This window comes from Electrophorus electricus, chromosome 10 (assembly GCF_013358815.1).
Source record: "Electrophorus electricus isolate fEleEle1 chromosome 10, fEleEle1.pri, whole genome shotgun sequence".
Classification (NCBI taxonomy): domain Eukaryota; kingdom Metazoa; phylum Chordata; class Actinopteri; order Gymnotiformes; family Gymnotidae; genus Electrophorus; species Electrophorus electricus.
Window position 1 is genome coordinate 20,249,918 of NC_049544.1, and position 19,424 is coordinate 20,269,341.

Here is a 19,424-nt window from a genome sequence, read left to right on the forward strand (position 1 = left end):
CTTGTGAGGCGACGTGGTGTATAAAGTATTTAGTACCTAACGGGTACAGGTAGGACGTGTGTGAGTGGCTCTTCAGGTGGCCTCATCTGTCAAAATCGTTTCTGTTCCGGATCCCTGGATCCCATAAATGTCCTGGATCTCATAGGTCCCCTGGATCTGAGATGCCTTATCGGTAGACTGCGGGTCAGTTAGTAAAGGGCTACCTTGTGCTGTGTTTTGCGGTAAACGACTGCGTCCAGTGTCGTCGCAGAAGAAGAGAGCAAGCTGGTTAATGGAGTGAGCGAAGAAGATGCTTGTACCAGCCACGTTGCCAGCACAGACGATCCTCCTCCCACTTCTTGGCTGAGCTTTCTTCTCCCGCGGGCTTGTTTTTGTCACTGCTCACTGTTGCTGGCCTTGTACCACACACACACACACACACACACACACACACACACACACGCACCCACACATGCAGGCTAGAAAGCTACAATAAAGTGCACACATGTAGACTAGGTTTCATGAACACAAATGCAAGGTTGATATTGCAGCCTTCCCCCAACACACACACACATGCACACACACTAACACACACTCGTTATCTCTAAATTGACTTGCGTACTTGAGCTAGGCCTTTCACACTTCGTCTCCATTTGGCCAGTTCCACTCAGTGCACACCACTGCGGTCCCGGGACAGTCTGGGGCCTTTCCGGCCCAGGGCTCCTGGCTCTTTAAATGCCTCCAGAATCTGGGCACGCACCCCGTGCCTTCGGAGAGCGCGAGCGGAGCTGTCGCCGCGGCAATGGCACGATGCGTCAGCAGCAACCTCTGAAGTATTCGTGGGGGGGTGTGTGGTCAGGGTGTGGGGTGGCGGGGTGTTTAGGAAATGGAGTAGGAAGAGTCGAGTCGGCCGGCGTAGGAGCCTCCCGTGGTTTCGCTCGGAAGATCTACTCGGATACGGGTTCGCGGGGACCGTGGACAGCAAATACTTGGGACCGGTGGTACCGCTCCTTACTATGGCTGTGCCTCGTTACCCGTGGGTGCGTGATCACCTGCCTTCTGGAATCTCGTCACACGCAAGCTCTTGTCTCCGCTTGCGTACTAGCGGGATTGTTGTTGTTGGCTGTTTGTATGTTTGCTTTTGTTTTTATTTATGTTTTGTTCTTGTTGATTAGTGATCTCAAAGGTTACTGACAGTAAACTAAATCAAGATTGCTGTAAACGTTATTGGTATTTTTTACTGAAGTCTATGGCATTATGTTTTAGATTTAGGGTGAATTAATTTGTAAGGTTATTTTGTATCAAGTAATCTGCATGTTGAATGAATTCTTAATAATTAGTTGTATGTTTTCAATATCAATATATATTGTTTTACATTTCATATTATTTTCTATTACTTTTTTCCCCCACAAGTCCATTTGCTTGAGCTCCGTGCTCAGCTAGGGTACAGGAAGCTCATGCGCGTTAAAAAATTATTCCGCCCTGATTTCCTTCTTCTGGTGCTCGCTAACCGGCTCGGCGCTCGCTGTGCTCCCGCAGTTGTCAGGCGGCTGTGAGCTGACGGTGGTCATCCACGACTTCATGGCCAGTAACGGGTCGGAGCTGAGCGTGAGGCGGGGCCAGACGGTGGAGCTGCTGGAGAGGCCCCAGGACAAGCCAGAGTGGTGCCTGGTGCGCACCACCGACCGCTCCCCTGCCCAGGAGGGCCTGGTGCCCTGCTCCACCCTCTGCATCGCCCACTCCCGCAGCAGCCTGGAGATGGAGGGCTTCTTCAACCACAAAGGTACGACCGGTGAGCGCGACCTTCTGGCCACGGGTTCCGGGTTCGGTCGGAGCGAGGTTAGTCATGGGCGCGGCATGGGTCCGTTTGGCTTTTTGTCGTAGTCTTTACAGTGCCTTTTTTTTGCAGTATAGGTATCTACCTCCTGTTTTGGCTGGGATTCACGTTGGACGCAGGTTCTAAAGTTTTGAAAATCTTTCTTGAATGCTCACCTCCACCAGAACAGTGCTGCACGTCCTGTGATTCTGACCGGCTCTTGCGCTGTGAGTCTTCAGAGTGGCACGGTTGACCCTGATCGGCCAGGCTGCTTTATGGTGATGGATGTCCCTGTCCTTTGACCCTGGAGCGGTCCCAGCCCCACGAACAGGCCCATTCTAAAGTGTTTCAGCCCGCCCCGGCCCGAGGGCTACACAGACAAGTCCTTACTGGTGGGAGGATTCCAGCTGTTTCTTTGTACACGGTTTACAGACAGACACCAGTGACTCAGACAGCAAAAGGGTAATGCCATCATTAGCAGCTTTGCGGCGTCGTACAGTTTGTGCTCAGGCAATTATTACTGACATACTGCTAATCTCTGATTTGAACGTTACAGGATGTTCTGGTTTTGACATTTTGACAAGTAGATCCATGGACAGTATTCCAATGGTAAATATGCTAATTCAGGCAAACGTCTTGAGTAGCCTGTCACGCTGTTATATCTGGAACGATGAGAGGGATAATCAAGGTCTTACTGGGAACAAGCAGATGAAAAAAATCGCCTGCCTGGCCCCAGTCCATCTGAACTCTTAGGGGCTGTCAGCACATGGTTGCCATGCAGCAGGTCGTGTTACCATGTCAAGGCGATTGGCTACAGGACTACTCCCAGAAACCCCAAAGCTCAGCGGCGGTGATGTCAAAGGGTCGGGGGTTTCACTAGGCATGCCGTGCGCCATTTAAGCATGCGCACATTTGAACATTTTTATAGGTCCTGCCGTGCCTTTTCCTGGGTAGCTTTGCGCTTCCACGGCATTTCCGACCAGCATTCACCTTACGATTAGCACGTTGGGCCGGCCGGTCGATGCTCGGCAAACTGTGCAAGGAGCTCAGCTTGGTCAGAGCTTTATGCCCGCGAGAACATAAAAGGCACGGTGACCGAATAAGATCTCCTGGGGTCACCCAGAAAGGTGTGATTTGGCAGCTATTGTGTGTGTGGTTTGTGAGGTTTTTTGTTCAGTGTAATGATGCATGTCCAGGTATAACTCAAAGCTTGTTTCCAGTTTGTGGTCTTGATATTTTAATTAAAGCAGCTGTAATCGATCATTTCGCAGTTCTTGCTAACTTTCTTCAGACTTAGCCATCAGAGGAATCGACCCCGACAGCCTCCCAAGCCTTCTGTGTGTTACGTGCTCACTTCTGTGTGTTACGTGCTCACTTTGTAATTGACAGTAATTGACAGGATGTCCATCCATCCATCCATTCATATCCATCCATCCATTCATATCCATCTATCCATTCCTATCCATCCATAATCTTCCATCCATCCATTCATATCCATCCATCGATCCATCCATCCATACATAATCATTCATCCATCCATTCATATCCATTTATCTATAAAATGAATCAGTTACAGCCAATGGAATATTCAGTCCACAAGCCATTATCTGGACACTGTAACATAAGGAACTAGCCATGTTGAAGCAAACCGTGGCATTTTGTCACATATATGGCCGTTTGTAATAAAGTCAGGAATTACGTCCAGCTTGAGGAACCCTGAGTGCCTGTGACCCTGTCGCCTCCGTTCACTGAGGACGAGAGTTTGGGAGTTTGAGAGTTTATGGATCATGCAAAGACTCATGTTCTCTGTTCAGGCTTCATGGCCGCTGTTCTGAGCATTCGGGTCGGGTCCCTGGGTTGGAATCATCATGGTGTGATAGCAAAATGGTTCATAATATCAGTGTGGTGAGTGAGTTCATATCAGACATTTCCTAAGTAGAACCGAAAGTGGAGGCATTTGCTGAATGTTGATTGGTACTGAAAGGAAAGGAATGGCACATCGTGTGTGTGTGTGTGTGTGTGTGTGTGTGTGCAAGGACATGTTCGTGTGTGTGTGTGTGTGTGTGCGTGCGTGCGTGCGTTCACGCGCAACAGGAATCTTCCCTCCTGGCTCCAGCCCAGCCGCCACAACCAGCCAAGCACACACTCCAACAGGGGACTCTTTGTGCTGACCACTACAGCGCTCCTGTATACCCACGCTGCTCGGCTGCATTCACAGGGCCGGGGCGAAGGCAGCTTGTGTAGGCGGGACGCCCGCTGTGCCTTAATATTGGCCCTACCTGTCACTCATCCTCTCGCCTTCTGCCTGCTGCTGTTAACTCAGCCATGGAATTGCAGTTCCAGGGAGATGTGTTTAAGTCTTTGGGATAAGCTTGGAGCTCTGACCCAGTTCCTAGATAGAAAGAAAAACTTGATAAGAGGAGGCTTTTAGCATGAATAAGCCACGCCGAGGAAAAATTCCTTCCAATCTCTCTTTTACTTAGAAAATTCTTGTAGTGTGGATTTTCCTGCTTGCACTCTCTCTCTGTCTGCCTCTCTCTCTCTCTCTCTCTCTCTCTCTCTGCCTCTCTGGGCCTGTTTCGCATTCCCTCCCTCTCTCCCTCCCTCTCTCCCTCCCACTCTATTTCAACACGCTCTTCCTTCGCTTTCTCAGTCTCTCCCTCGCCCGTGCGTCATGTAAAGGGATCTTATCCGCTCCTCGCCGATCGCTTCCGCGCACGGATTCTCACCCGGCCATGGCGCACGCTCTGAGCTCTCTGTTATCTTCCGGCCCAGTGTACCGTAAGAACTCAGCCAGCAAGTGTGTAGATGACTGCATGGTCTGGATGCTGGATTTGGGTATGTACCCAGAAACCCCGACTGCACCGCGTCGGAGCTTTGACTTTTTTTCTCATTTCATGGAGGGCCTCTCGGGAGCCCTCTGTGCTGTGCTCAAGTGACAGAGCGAATACATACTTCTTATTAAGTAATTCACTAATTACTCAATAGTTCTTTTGCCTAGAAACCTGCGTTGCGTTGTAGTTTATTGTGTCAGGGAAGGGTTTTTTTTCTTCAATTAAAATGTCTTGATTTATTTCAGAAAATCTCCACTTTCAGAAATCAGAATGCAGTATCTTTCATGTGATTCTAATTTGCAGAGTGTCATTCACAAAGGGATTGCACTCAGGTGTGATAGCTCGATTTACGACTGGACTGAACTTAAATATGGTTATTTTTATACACTGGCAGGCCTTAGGTTTTTGCGTGCCCCTTGGGGGCCTGTTTACACACGTTGTTGCTGCATGTGTTGCTGGAGTCCAGAACCCTCCAGGGGGTCCGGACGACATTCTTTACATTGTTTCTCCTGTTGTGGTCCCCATGCAGTACGCTCGTGTCTCTGACGGACGCACGGCAAAGAAGCACAGGTCTTTACGCCGCTTGGTAGATATACGCCGGGTTTGGTAGACGTTTTTCCACGTTTTTGCGTGTTGGGTGGCGCAGTGTGAGTGTGTGGGGAGTAAATCAACTCAGGTTTGTGTGTGTGTGTGTGTGTGTGTGTGTGTGTGTGTGTGTATTTGTGTCAGACTCAAAGTCCTAGAGGAAACAAGCCAGACGCCTTAACCTTAATTGAGAGAGTCTTAAAAAACTCAGAGTGAATCTTCACAGGCCACATGTGGCTGTGGAAAAAACATTTATGAAGAAGACATTTTATTACCCACATTTATGGGTGTTCATGTGAAATTGCAGGGGGCTACACTTAAGAGTTCTGTAATCCCGAAACAGCTACTCCCACTCTTCAAAGCCACTCCCACTTTTTAAATCCATTTGCACTGGGGTCATGAAGGCACCCAGGGAAACGGCTTTTCCTCAGATGAAAAAGCACATAGGTAAGCATCAGAGATGTGCTCAAGCCTAGCCCTCTAGCCCGGTCTAGTGCACAGTAGCCTTGTGCATCAACAGGGGGTGCCAGTCTTTAGCTACGCACCAGAACACCTCATGCCAGTTTATAGGCTCTCTTGAAAATGTAGCTGTGGCTTGTTTAGTGCATTTCTGCAATGTGGCACTGAAGCAACCTAACACCACAGAAAGCTGTGTTCTCACTCACGCTCCATGTTTCACATGTTGGTTGTTGTTGTCGTTGTCGTTTTGTACTGCCTTGCCTTTACATGTCACGCGTGAATACGTGTCACGTGTGCTCACTTGGTAGGGTTTAAGTCTCAGGGAGCACATGCTGTGTTACGATGCCGCATGCTGAAAACAGAAACGTTGAATGTCCTGTGCTAATAAATCATAGCCACGTCACCTGTTGCTCCATCATATCACACTGCGATATTCTTTATCCATCTGTACTGCCTGGTTGCGGTTGGAAGCGTGCACCAGTCACCACCCGGAAGGGCCCAGTGCCCAGTTTCCTTCCAGGAGGGGCGCAGGTCTGCTCCACTGAAAGCTGGGTCTGTTCAGGTGCAGATTGAAACGTGCCTGCTTCTTTTCCTACCCCCACCTGGAAAAAAAACTCCAAAAACCACCACTCGGCCCTGTGTCAGAAACGCAATATACCTCACGCAATATATCTCACGCTGGGAGGGACCACTGGATTCTCACGCCTTAGGACGGAGCGTCCAGCAATGTTTGACGCCATTGCTCTTTCACTGGCTGGCGGACATTTAGCGATGGACCTAACGCGGGGATGAATGGAAGCTTCTGTTTTTTGGGGTTGTTTTTTGTTTTTTCTTACCTCGAGTCTGTGCAGCTTTGTAGGTGAATGCATGTGCAACACCTCCTGCTGCAAATGAAAAGCATCCTTTATTTTTGGTTTGTTTTGCTTTCTGGGCTGCAGAAAGATGCACGCTAAAACGCAGAGATTACAATCTGTGGTGCTGATAAAGCATGCTGCTACCCTGAAGGATGCCTCGCAGCACGACCACAATTGCAGTCCAAAAGTCTTTTTGGCTTTTTTTCCATTTTCCTGAACCGTGCGTCTGCATGAATGCGTATTGCAGAGGTGTGTACTCTCATGCACGTTTTGACTAATGAAGCCACGCTGGCTTGTTTCGCTTTGACAAGCCGGGGGGCTTCGATCCCTTCCTATGATGATACGTTAATAACAGGTTTGTATATACTGACAAGGCTTTAATAAGAAGTCAGCTGCAGGCAGCACGGATAACTGCTGCCACTGTTCTGTCTACTTTCCTCTACCGTTGATATAAGCATTTGTATACAGGATGAAGAACATGTGTGCTATGAATTATTTGTACAGCCCACAATTAAAGACTAATTTGCTGAAGTGATCTCATGTACCCGCTCCAATGCTTACAGACTGCAGCAGGCATGTTTCCAGCTGAGCCTGTACAATATAATTTGTTAGCGTAACGCGGGGTGGGCCGAGTGCCAGAGGGCGAGGGGCAGGACGCCCAGGCTCCAACGACATGGACGAACATTTATCCAAACACAAAGACAACGGCACTCACACATGTTACAAACAAAGAACATGATACGATTAACATTAAACGAACACGACAATGACAAGTATAACATTTAACATTACCATCAACAACACACCTCCACATTAAGACGTTACGTCAACAATGACCAACAGTCTGCACACTTCGACCCGGGCTTAAATACCTATAAACAAACAAGATGCAGGTGTGTGCAAGTGTGGCCACAAACAGATCCTTCCACTACACGTGGCTGGCCAAACCGCGAGCGTTCCGTGACGGTTAGTAATTATCGTGATGCTGGCTTATGCGGTATTGAAATCACAGAAGACTGCAGTGTGTGTATGGCTACTCTAACAAAGGACATGGTTGGTTTGGTGTGGTTTTGCCTAAAGCAGTCCATTTCCATGAGCCAACAAGTCCAAATCATTTTAGAATATTGGCTTGTCTGTAGCCAAGTTGCATGAAGAGTTCAGGAGCATGTTGATGTATTACTTATTCTTCTGCTTCTTTGTTTTGTTTGGTTGGCTTTTTAGCTTTATGAAAAGGTCAAAAGTATTTATTTTTGCTTACAGAGGGTTAGAATTAAGTAGGCTTAAAACATTCCTATTACTTATAGGTGGTTACTTTAACATATATCTATATGTTATACGGCCGCACATAAAAACAACCGTTTGTGAGGGCCTTTTAGAAAGCCTGTAGCTTAGCACACACCTCCATCTCTCCTTATGGTTGCTGTGGTGTTGTGACTTTTAAAGCACACGCGCTGACTTCCCCTGCTGTGCCCTCGGTCTCGAGCTTGGCCTCGCGGCTACAACACATCCAGGCCTTTAACAGTGCAGTTTAATAGCGGGTAATGGGAGGTTATTGTGTCTGGAAGACCAAATATGACTCTGTGTACACAGTTTCGTGTTATTTTGACTGTTTGCTGTATTGCAGCAGGCTGCAAGTCTGTCTGTGTCCGTCCGTCTGTTTGTGTTTGAAGGTTGGCCTAAGAGGGTCCTGTAATGGAGGTCGCACTGAAATTGCAGAGCAAAACCACCAAACGCATATCTGATCATTTCGTTCATATCGTCTCACCTGTATCCTGACCTTAACCCCATGAATTCAAAAAGAAACTCGAGAAGGGAAAAAAAAAAAAAAAAAAAATTCGAACATTTAGCGTATTGCATCTATTCTGAGCAGGTCTTATGCGGGGAACAAATGAAAGACGCATTTGTGGTCTGGTGACCTTCTTGTGATGTGGTGCTGATGGTATCTCGCCTCCTTGCTCTTTGTACGTAGTAAAACTGAAATTTCAGAAAGTGGAAATGAATTTTTGAAGCAGAAAAAAATGACATTGGTGGAGTACTTAATCATAATCCTTCTGAAATGACTCATTGAGCAAACATTACCGGCACTCCGAGGGCCAGACTCCCACACGTCCCTGAGGAGCAGCCTCAGAAGATGGTGGAGATGGATCTTCATGAAGATCAGTCCAGAGGAGGGGCGTGTTATGCAAGATTTACATAAAGTACAGATTTTGTGTAAAGATTCTGTTTTGAGGAGAAATGGCAAAAAAAAATAATAAATTTGAATCATTGTAGTCCTCTAAAAATAGCAGTCATGCTGTAGTTCAGCTCGGTACTATACTGTCAAGGGACATCAGTGCCACCTTATTCCCATTCTGGTGAGAGACATTATACTTGTAACAGCCCGAGCGCCGCAGGGTGCGGAACAGGACGCACAGACTCCCTCGACAGTGACAGACGTTTATTGGCTAACAAAGAATACAATGATGGCACTCACACTTAATATAAACGGTGAACATTAAACACCACAACAAGAACAAGGGCAAACATGAACAATGACCGACAATACTGCAAACACCAGCCTGGGTTTAAATACATAGACATAACGAGATTAAAACCAGGTGCAGGTGTGCAGGAAAAAATTAACAAGACCCTCCCACTGCACGCGGGGGGCCAAACTACGTGACTCATGGGAGGAGAGCATTCCATGACAATACTGTACTTCGTCCTCCAGTGTAACTGATTTGGTTTTAAAAATGCTGCTCCATTTAGGATAATGAGGAATTTTTTGGTCCACTAAGACTTATTAGCATGTATGTGATACGAATGTTTTGTAAATCATAATTATCTGCTGACAGAATCATGGGCACACTGGGTGATTTGAGGCACTTTTTAAGATGTTGAGTGAAAACATAGTTTTTCTTCCAGAAACTATGAGTGAGAGTGCAGTTTTTTTTTTTCTACTTCCTGTTTGAAAGCGATTCTTGGCTTCCACTGCCACCAGGTGCAACTGTATACAAATAGCAAGGTTCAAAAGGAGCACGGCGGCATGCTTCAGTGATGGAGCATGTAGGCTTATCTGCCCCGGTGTCTCTTCTCTTCAGACACGTTGTCGGTGTCCAGTAACGAGGGCGGGCTCTCGGGTAGCGCCACGCTGCAGCCGGCTCACCTGCAGGGCTCTCCGGGTGGCAAGCGGCCAGGCAACACCCTGCGCAAGTGGCTGACGAGCCCCGTGCGGCGCCTGAGCAGCGGCAGGGCAGACGGGCATGGCAAGAAGCTGGCGCACAAGCACAAGAAAGGCCGGGACGGGCGGCGCGGGCCCGAGGCCGGCGCGCAAAAGGACTCAGACGACAGCGCAGCCACGCCACAGGACGAGAGCGTGGAGGAGGTGGGTCCCTGGGGACGGGCCACGCGATGAGTAGCATGAGCCGATGAGCTTTCTCAATAGGGCCTGGGCTAAACTATCTTTCACAAAACCTCCCTCACATGACGTCACTGCAGTGCTGGAAATAATTCCTAAACGGTGCCGGAACACAAAACGTGTCAGTTGTAGAGATTCCGGTTTTACTCTAATATGATTTTTCTGTCGTGAATATAATATAATGTAACAAGGCAAAAAGGTTGTTTTGTAGCCTGTAAAAACAACAGAAAGGGATAAGATACATCATGGTGATTTGACATTTTAGTGGTCTGGCAAAGTTAAATCCTTGAAAAGTTATTCAGCTTCAAATGTTCTCATGTGCACGTTTGCAAAAGACACCGTTCTCCTGGAACACCGTAGCGAAAAACCATTCGGTGCCAAAAGCCACAGTGCGAGGGGTCTCTCACTGCGAGATCTCTCTCTCGGTCTGAGATCTCTCTCTCTCTCTCTCTCTCTCTCTCTCTCTCTCTCTCTCTCTCTCTCTCTCTCTCACACGCTGTGTCCCTCCCACGCCGCGTCTGCCTCTGCAGAGGATGAGGAGCGAGGGCCTGAGCAGCGGCACGCTCTCCAAGTCGTCCTCGTCGGGCATGCAGAGCTGCGGGGAGGAGGAAGGCGAGGAGGGTCCAGACGCTGTTCCCCTGCCCCCTCCCATGGCCATCCAGCAGCACAGCCTGCTGCACCAAGACTCCCAGGAGGACAAGGTGAGGCTCCACCCTCCACCCCTGGCCCGTGTCCCAAAACGATGGCTCTTAGCAGTTCGTTTTCCTTCTTTTCTCCCCCCATGCCGTGTTTGCTTGTTTATGCATAAATTATGCAGATATGGTACACGTGTATGTCGCAGACACCCATGACAGCTAAAGTGGCTGTGCACGTCCTTGGCTAAGCTAGGCTAGGCTGGATCTAACGCTGTTCTCCCTTTTTCTCTTTTTTTGTCGATGTCGTTTTGCTCTCTAGCGTTCTGTTGATTTGTGCTCTGGGTTTGTTTTGGCCCAGTTTCCATACCCGTAAGCCCCTCCCGCCAGGCTGTCTGCTCCTCCCCTTCATCGCCTCACATGCTTTTTAATGTCCCTTCACTTCACCCTCTTATGTTTTTTCCACTTGGTGGGCATTTGAATACACCATAGGCATTCGACCTTTGACCTAACATTCGATTTGTCGATTTGAAGCTCAAAGGCGTCCAAGGCCCGTTCCTCATATAGGTCAATATGAAATATATAAAATAGATAAATCCATAAACAAATGAATACGGACAAATCCACTTCCTCTATCCTTGCGCTTCATATTCCTGCCACAGACCACACGTGTGCCATACCTCCTCTTAGCAAAAAAAACCCCCAAAGATCCATTTCCTTGCCCACAACCCTGAAACTGTCCCCCTATTGGATGACGAGTTCAGAGGCCACGCCCCTGACCCTGTTCGGACCGGCAGAATGTCGGGCTCAGAGCACGACGGTGAGCTTTCCTATGCACTGGCTTAATTAAGGAGACCTGATCAGAAATCTGAAATGCACAGTTGAGGATTTCCCCATTTCCCAAGTTAGCCCACTCAGCTTCTTACTCATTTCAGAATCTTTTTTTTTGACTCACCAAGTTTTCTAGTAATAAACTAATCAAAGACAGATTATCCCCCTCCCCCCTCCAAACACACTGTTCTTGGTAAAATATGAAACAATGTGAAATAACCTGCAGCTGAACAGACGTGCCCACACACCACCCAGGTTATGGAGCATCTGTCTGGTGCGCTGCTCATGTGTGTCCAAGGGAGAGCCTCACTCCATGTCTCTCCCCCCCCCCCAGGCGTCTTCCCGCCTCTCCGGACGGCCGAGCAGTTCGGAGACGCCCAGCGCCGCCGAGCTCGTCAGCGCCATCGAGGAGCTCGTCAGGAGCAAGATGGTGCGCGTGCCTGAGGGTGTTATTTTTTAGTTTTGGCCATTTGGCCATTTTTTTTCGCTTTCTGCCCGTCTCCTTATCCATCTCTCTCTCTCTCTCTCTCTCTCTCTCTCTCTCTCTCTCTCAGAGTCTAGAGGACAGACCCAGCTCCCTCTCCGTGGAGCAGGTGGAGAGCAGCAGCCCCTCCTGCAACTCCCTCCTGTCCTCCTCCTCGCCCGCCGACGAGATGGACGAGCGGAAGGCGGGGTTCCTGAAGAAGCGGCAGTAAGCGTCAACGACTCCCCTCACACCACCACCCCAGCTCGCCTGTCCACCCGACCAGCCCACACCAGAGACGCGCACACACACGTAGAAACGTTCCCGAGGCCTGTGCTTCCCAGAGCTCATGCCGCTTCCCTCCCCTGCCTGGCTTCTCCGCACAAAAGCAGAGGAAAGATCTTCGCGACGTTCCCACTTTCCCCGTGTTCTTACACACCTTCCTCTCTTTGCAGCTATGTGCTTTTGGAGATGGTGGAGACGGAGAGAGACTACGTCAGGGACCTAGGCGCGGCGGTGGAGGTAAGGAAACGGCAGGATCACGAACAGTGCGGAGCTACAGCTGGTACTCGTGACATTACAGCACGCGCTGGGTATAAGCCTTAGGCCGACTCTAGTGAGTGCTTGTGCATGTTGGCTTGTGCGGGATGACTCGCCCTCGCAACTCGCATGCCAAGGTGACGAGACGGCCACGTTATCCCAGCCCGGTCGGGAGCATCGTTCACGAGTCCGACCCCGAGCGCCGAGGCCCGCCACAGGAAGTGAGCGGGTGGCGGTGGGCGCAGCCACCTCCTCTGCGTGTCACGCCGCATGCCGGCAGCATCTCCGTGGTAACGGCATCCCAGGCCCTGTTGTGTTCCCAGGGCTACATGTGCCGGATGAGGGAGGAGGGGGTCCCGGACGACATGAAGGGCAAGGACAAGATTGTGTTCGGAAACATCCACCAGATCTACGACTGGCACAAGGAGTACGTGACCCACGACACCACACCGGGGGGGGGGGGGGGGGTGTCCTGTGAACTGGCAGGCAGTCCCAAACGAGAGGTTACGTTCGCTTAACTTGGTGAAATGTGAAAGTGTGTGGGTGGCCCACGACGCAGACGCGTTTCGCGAGGTCGAGAGAGCGAAGGTGGACCCAGAACCAGACATTATGAAATGTCATATGAAAGTGTAGGTGGGCTAAAACACGCTTCAGTGTCGCGTTCACCTCGCAGAACGTTCAGCGAAGGGCCTCCAAACACTGGCTCAGCACTGACAGAAACTCGTGATGCGTTACATGCAAACAGGACTTCGTCGTTCTTGGCAACGTGGTTCCTCTTTTTGTTATTGTTTTTTTTCAACAGTTCACTGAATAGGTAGACCAAAATGTAGATGGTATCAAAACATTTTGGGTCTAAGTGAAGGTATATCTGCCCTGGCACACACACACACAGCGTACTGTGAGTAGGTCGGATCTTTAACAGTGTCGGACCCAGATGTGGGCCCAGCCGGTCTCTACAGTTTGTCCCAGCCTTTAGCAGCCTTGCTAACATTCTTTGCCCCTCTCTCCTCTCACACTTTTTACATTTTTTTCTCCCAACTTGTCTTTACGCAGCTTCTTTTTGGCCGAACTGGAGAAGTGCCTGGAAGACCCTGATAGACTAGCGCCCCTGTTCATCAAACAAGTACGGAGTGATTTTCAGCAGGCTCTTGCGCGTACCGGCGCGATATTGGCATAAACGCTAGCGCGGCTTAGCCGCTATTTTGTTCGAAGTCCAGACTGGGCACTGAAGTGGCAGTGCCGTTTGCTGAAACTCGTGTCGCCCTACAGGAACGCCGACTGCACATGTACATCGTTTACTGCCAGAACAAGCCTAAATCAGAACACATCGTCTCCGAGTACATAGACACCTATTTTGAGGTAAGAAGCACCAGAGATCAAGAATTACTTGAAATGACCTCAGTGAATTCAGATAGAGCTGTTAGCTTTTCACAAAATGGGGTCTGGGCTTATATCTCTGTGGAGTTTCTTGATAGAGTATTTCTCTCTCTCTCTCTCTCTCTCTCTCTCTCTCTCTCTCTCTCTCTCTCTCTCTCTCTCTCTCTCTCTGTCTCTCTCTCTCTCATTATCTCAGGATTTGAAGCAGCGTTTGGGCCACAGGCTGCAGATTACAGACCTGCTCATCAAACCGGTGCAGCGGATAATGAAGTACCAGCTCCTGTTGAAGGTCAGCGCTGTCGCTCTGTCATGACGTCACGTGTGTGTTACACCGTGTCATGTTAGCGGAATCGTCTCCTTTTTTTGTGTGAAATTTGCAAAGGTGATTTAAGATGACACTTAAAAGATTAGGTGTGGTGGATTCCAATGAGCGATTATCTGAATTATGGATGCAAGGATTAAATAAAAATTTTATCATCAGTTGAAATTTCAGCTTCTGATTGTTTGTTTGTTTTTTGTTTTTTTTTTTTGGGCGGGGGGGTTTGCTCCAGGATTTCCTAAAGTTTTCCAAAAAGGCCGGTGTGGATTGCGCAGAGCTGGAGGTACGCCTTCCCCTGTGGCCTCGCCTCACATTCTTGTTTCACTCTCTCATCCTTTAGTCGTCTCCTGGAGCTTGGTGTTCCCTTTTTTAAGCAGTCGCCCCTGTCTGTCTTTTGCAGAAGGCCGTGGAGGTCATGTGTGTCGTCCCTAAACGGTGCAATGACATGATGAATGTGGGTCGGCTGCAGGGCTTCGATGTAAGATCATTGCACCGTGCTGATTGGTTGGGAGAAGTTTGTGTGGTGGGACAGGTCTTAGGGTTGGGGGTGGGTTGAGTTGCTTATACAGTTAAAATTGCGATTCTTAAGCCCCAGAGAATTGTGTTTACTGTAAATGTTTGTATAGATGTCTATACCAATATTACAGCCCAATGCCTCACAGATTGGATGGTGTCTAGCATTGTGTGTCTGAGTGTGTGTGTGTGTGTGTGTGTGTGTGTGTGTGTGTGTGCGTATGCATGTATGCGTATGAGAATCTGTGTGGGTGTGTATACGTGCATGCATGCTTGTGTGCCTGTTTGTGTGTGTGTGCGCGTGTGTGTGATTTGCGGAGGCTGCTCAGTCCTCTGACCGTGTTCTCTGTGCTTGGCGGCGTTCAGGGGAAGATCGTGGCGCAGGGGCGATTGCTCCTGCAAGACACCTTCATGGTATCGGACCAGGACAGCGGTCTGCTGGCCCGCGCCAAGGACAGGCGCGTCTTCCTTTTCGAGCAGATCGTCATCTTCAGCGAGCCGCTGGACAAGAAGAAGGGCTTCTCCACGCCGGGCTACCTCTTCAAGAACAGCATCAAGGTGCGTCACTTCCACCAAATCCCCACAGGAAGCGTCTGCATGAAGTCGCTAGCGCATACCTATCTGTCATCTAGAACTGTACACTCAGAACTGTACTCAGAACAGTAATAAGAACAGTACTCTCAGAACTGTACTCTCAGAACTGTAATAAGAACAGTAATAAGAACAGTACTCTCAGAACTGTACTCTCAGAACTGTAATAAGAACAGTAATAAGAACAGTACTCTCAGAACAGTACTCTCAGAACTGTAATAAGAACAGTAATAAGAACAGTACTCTCAGAACTGTACTCAGAACTGTAATAAGAACAGTACTCTCAGAACTGTACTCTCAGAACTGTAATAAGAACAGTAATAAGAACAGTACTCTCAGAACTGTACTCTCAGAACTGTAATAAGAACAGTAATAAGAACAGTACTCTCAGAACTGTAATAAGAACAGTAATAAGAACAGTACTCTCAGAACTGTACTCTCAGAACTGTAATAAGAACAGTACTCTCAGAACTGTACTCTCAGAACAGTAATAAGAACAGTACTCTCAGAACTGTACTCGCAGAACAGTAATAAGAACAGTACTCTCAGAACTGTACTCGCAGAACTGTACTCAGAACAGTACTGGATCACACAAGAGGCTTGAATTGGCCCAGACGTACAGGCACTTATTGCACACAAAACCCTGACAAGACCCGAGTGATGTCAATGTCGATGTCCTCGCCCCTCTCTAACTCGTTTTCTCTCTCTCTCTCTCACTTTCTCTCTCTCCCTCTCTCTCTCTCTCTCTCTCTCTCTCTCTCTCTCTCTCTCTCTCTCTCTCTCTAACTCTCTCTCTCTCTCTCTCTCTCTAACTCTCTCTCTCTCTAACTCTCTCTCTCTCCCCCCCCTCCACCTTTCTGCCCACAGGTCAGTTGGTTAGGACTGGAAGAGAGCACAGACGGCGACCCTTGCAGGTTCACCCTGACCTCGCGGTCCTCGACGGGCGGCGTCGAGCGCTACGTGCTCCACTCATCCAGCCCGGCAGCGTGCCGGACCTGGGTCCTGCAGATCAACAGCATACTGGAGAACCAGAGGAACTTCCTCAACGGTAACATACATCTTAGCTCCTGTCTCCAGGGAGGCATAGACGTAGAAACGTCTCGCGGGTGTGCTTTTGCGCATCTGTTGCTATGCAGATTTAGGGTCAGCCGTAACTCTTCATCATTGGCCTGCTGCTGGCCGGATATTTTTGGGTTCGTGTTAAAACCTCGAGAACCACCGACGTGCCTGATTCACTTATGCCCACACAACACCCACTGTGAGTTCCATGACACTTCTGGGTTGCAAATGATTATGTGGACAGTACAAAGACCAGAAACTGGCCACTGATGAACAGGGTCAGGGGTGGTGGACAAACTGGCCAAGCTGGGAGATGTAATTATAAACACGTCTAATGCAACAGTATGACAGGTGAACCCAATACAGTGGTCAGTAAGTGTAGGTGCAAAGGAAGTGTCATTTTTAGGGGTTGAGTGTGGTAGTTTTTCTGTAGTTTAAGAGTTGAGGGTGGTGGTTGTTCTGTAGTTTAGGGGTTGAGGGTGGTCATTTTTCAGTAGTTTAAGGGGTTGAGGGTGGTTGTTTTTCTGTAGTTTAGGGGTTGAGGGGGGGTCGTTGTTCTGTAGTTTAGGGGTTGAGGGTGGTGGTTGTTCTGTAGTTTAGGGGTTGAGGGGGGGTCGTTGTTCTGTAGTTTAGGGGTTGGGGGGTCTTTGTTCTGTAGTTTAGGGGTTGAGGGGGGGTCGTTGTTCTGTAGTTTAGGGGTTGGGGGGTCGTTGTTCTGTAGTTTAGGGTTTGAGGGGGGGTCGTTATTCTGTAGTTTGATAGGGTGGCAAGTACAGTAATAGGACACCACTGAATGGCATTTGTGTGTGTCTCAGCACTAACGTCTCCCATCGAGTACCAGCGGAACCACGTGGGGGCGAGTGGCGTGGGCGGCCCCAGCGGCGGCCTCCCCGGGGGCGGCGGCAGCTTGGCCTCGGGCTGCGGAGCCTCCCGCTCGCGGGCCTCGCGGATCCCCCAGCCTTCCTCCCGCCTCCCACAGCCCGTGCAGCACCACCCGGCCCCGGGGCCGGACGGCCGCGCCTCAGGTACGTGTCCCCCGGCGACGGCGCCTGACAGCCCCCTGAGCGAGCTGCGCGAGGAGCCCCAGGCGCAGAGCCCGGCCCCCAGGGCGACGGTAGCCCCTCTGTGCCTCGGCCCGCCCCGGGCTCAAGCGGGTCTCCCGTCGCCCACGCTCTCCCCTCTGAGCAGCCCCTTCGCCCCGGGCAGCCCTGCCCCGAAGGGCCCCATTCCCTGGGCCTCTCCGCCACCGGCGGCCCCTGGCAGGCCCGGGCCCTGTGCGGAGCAGGTGGAGGTGCCCGGCCGGCACAATCGCCGGCGCCCGAGCCACAGCAAGGAGCCGGACCGCGTCAGCACCTGCTCCTCCGCCAGCGAGCACTCCCTGCACTCCACGCACAGCAACGGGGTAAGGGCCCGAACTCCAAACCCAGGCTTCAGCCAGGCCTAGTCCCGCTTCCTAACTAACCCGCCAGGGCAGTGGGGCTCGTCCTGCAGCCTAGCAAAGACCCTGTAGGGGACATTAACCAGTCCGGCCGAGCGGGAGCGGGTCCTCCGTACACCTGTAGCCACGCTGCTCTCCTCTGCTTTGCTCTGACCCGCTGCGTCCGTGGCTACGAATGGAGCGAGTGCACGAAACTAACTCATACTAATGCTCACCACCTGGTGTTTCCTCCACGGTGGCACGCCCACGCCGGAGTCTCTGGCCGGGTTTTGAGACGAGCCAGGAGTGAGGCACGTGTGTGCAGCCAGAAGGACCAGTTCGCTCGCTGGAGAGCTGGCCCAAATTTCTCCGCCTACTAACGAGAAGCTTCCGGATTACACTGGCTTGGCCTTGTTCTCTCTTGCACTCTTTTTCTTGCTCTCTGTCTCTCTCTCTCTGTCCTTCTGTCTCTTTCTGTCTGTCACTCCGTCACTCTTTCGCTCTCTCTCACTCGTCCTCCACACTCTCAGTACCTAGTGCAGTTGCATCTGTGGAGTGCTGCTCTGGTTTATTTGCATTCAGCACTGTGTGAGTGTGTGATCGTGTGTACTTGTGTGCACTAGTTCGATTAGAGTAGAATATTCTGTAGACCTTTAGCAAACGCATAACACTTTTCGGAATTTTGTTAACACTTGCGTACACTTGCTGGATTATGTGAGTTGGTTGAATCTATTGAAGATATTAAAATGTTTTTTAATATAATAGTAATCCTAGAAGGCTTTTAATTTTAAATTGTTTAAACTGTTTCTTTAACCTAGTTGCTGGTCATACTAAGTGTGTGCATGTGCGCATGCGCATGCGTATGTGTATGTCTGTGTGTGTGTGTGTGTGTGTGTGTGTGTGTGTGTGTGTGTGTGTGTGTGTGTGTGTGTGTGTGTGTGTGTGCGCGTGCCTTGGCCTATGTGTGCACCTGTGTGTGCGTGCGTGTGTGTTCCCCACTCAGAGTGAAAGCAGTAGCAGTAGCAGTATATCCGCCATGTTGGTCACCCAGGACTACGTGGCTCTCAAGGAGGACGAGATTAGTGTGGTGCAGGGAGAGGTTGTGCAGATCCTGGCCTCCAACCAGCAGAGCATGTTCCTAGTGTTCCGGGCGGCCACGGAGCAGGGCCCCGCCGCCGAGGGCTGGATCCCTGGCCGCGTGCTGGGCCACACCTCCACCGGCGCGCCCGACTACGCCGACGGAACCCTCAAGTACGCCATGGGGCCGGGCTCCATGTTCGCCTGTGCCTCGCTACTGCACTGTCTTTAATTGGAGCATAGTTTTTTTTTTTCCCCTCTCTGACAGAGAGATATTTATTTATTTTTCTCCTTGTTTCCCGGTTCGGATCCAGGAAGTCGTCTTCATGGCACACGGCATTCCGAATCCGGCGCAGGTCAGAGAAGAGAGAGAAAGAGGGCAGGAAGGATTCCCGCCAGGAGAACGGCCACGACAGACTCCGCGACACTCCGGCCAACAAGGTTTCCGTGAAGGTAGCCGACACTCGGGACGCCATGGCGGTCTTAAGTTTCTTCTGGCTTTTGTTCTCCGGCAGGCTCACGCTCATTTCTCTCCTGCCTTACTTTGCAGCTTCTGAACCCGAATTACATCTACGACGGTAAGTGTCGCGCCTGCACACTTGCTTGAGACACTCGCAGTTTCCTGTGCCGGACTGAAGTGAGCTTTCCTTTGTCGCCCCTTACAGTTCCGCCGGAGTTTCT

At 50.2% G+C, this 19,424-nt stretch overlaps 1 protein-coding gene across 6 annotated transcripts in view; it reads left to right on the forward strand.

Moving 5' to 3' along the window:
• Positions 1-19,424, forward strand: part of triob (trio Rho guanine nucleotide exchange factor b) — an 83,429-nt gene that overhangs the window by 58,070 nt on the left and 5,935 nt on the right. For 4 of the 6 annotated variants that reach the window (XM_035530611.1, XM_035530612.1, XM_035530613.1 and 1 more), the window contains 19 exons: positions 1,519-1,762; positions 9,608-9,891; positions 10,455-10,625; positions 11,722-11,817; positions 11,942-12,078; positions 12,306-12,372; positions 12,714-12,817; positions 13,444-13,513; positions 13,660-13,749; positions 13,964-14,056; positions 14,319-14,369; positions 14,487-14,564; positions 14,966-15,157; positions 16,058-16,238; positions 17,065-17,651; positions 18,670-18,917; positions 19,058-19,196; positions 19,294-19,321; positions 19,409-19,424. The exon at positions 19,409-19,424 is cut by the window's right edge and continues 147 nt beyond it. In XM_035530611.1, coding sequence (XP_035386504.1) covers positions 1,519-1,762; positions 9,608-9,891; positions 10,455-10,625; positions 11,722-11,817; positions 11,942-12,078; positions 12,306-12,372; positions 12,714-12,817; positions 13,444-13,513; positions 13,660-13,749; positions 13,964-14,056; positions 14,319-14,369; positions 14,487-14,564; positions 14,966-15,157; positions 16,058-16,238; positions 17,065-17,651; positions 18,670-18,917; positions 19,058-19,196; positions 19,294-19,321; positions 19,409-19,424 — 2,876 coding nt within the window. Of the gene's footprint in view, positions 1-1,518; positions 1,772-9,607; positions 9,892-10,454; positions 10,626-11,721; positions 11,818-11,941; positions 12,079-12,305; positions 12,373-12,713; positions 12,818-13,443; positions 13,514-13,659; positions 13,750-13,963; positions 14,057-14,318; positions 14,370-14,486; positions 14,565-14,965; positions 15,158-16,057; positions 16,760-17,064; positions 17,652-18,669; positions 18,918-19,057; positions 19,197-19,293; positions 19,322-19,408 lie in introns of those variants that run through there. The other 2 variants (XM_035530616.1, XM_035530615.1) reach the window with 2 other exon arrangements.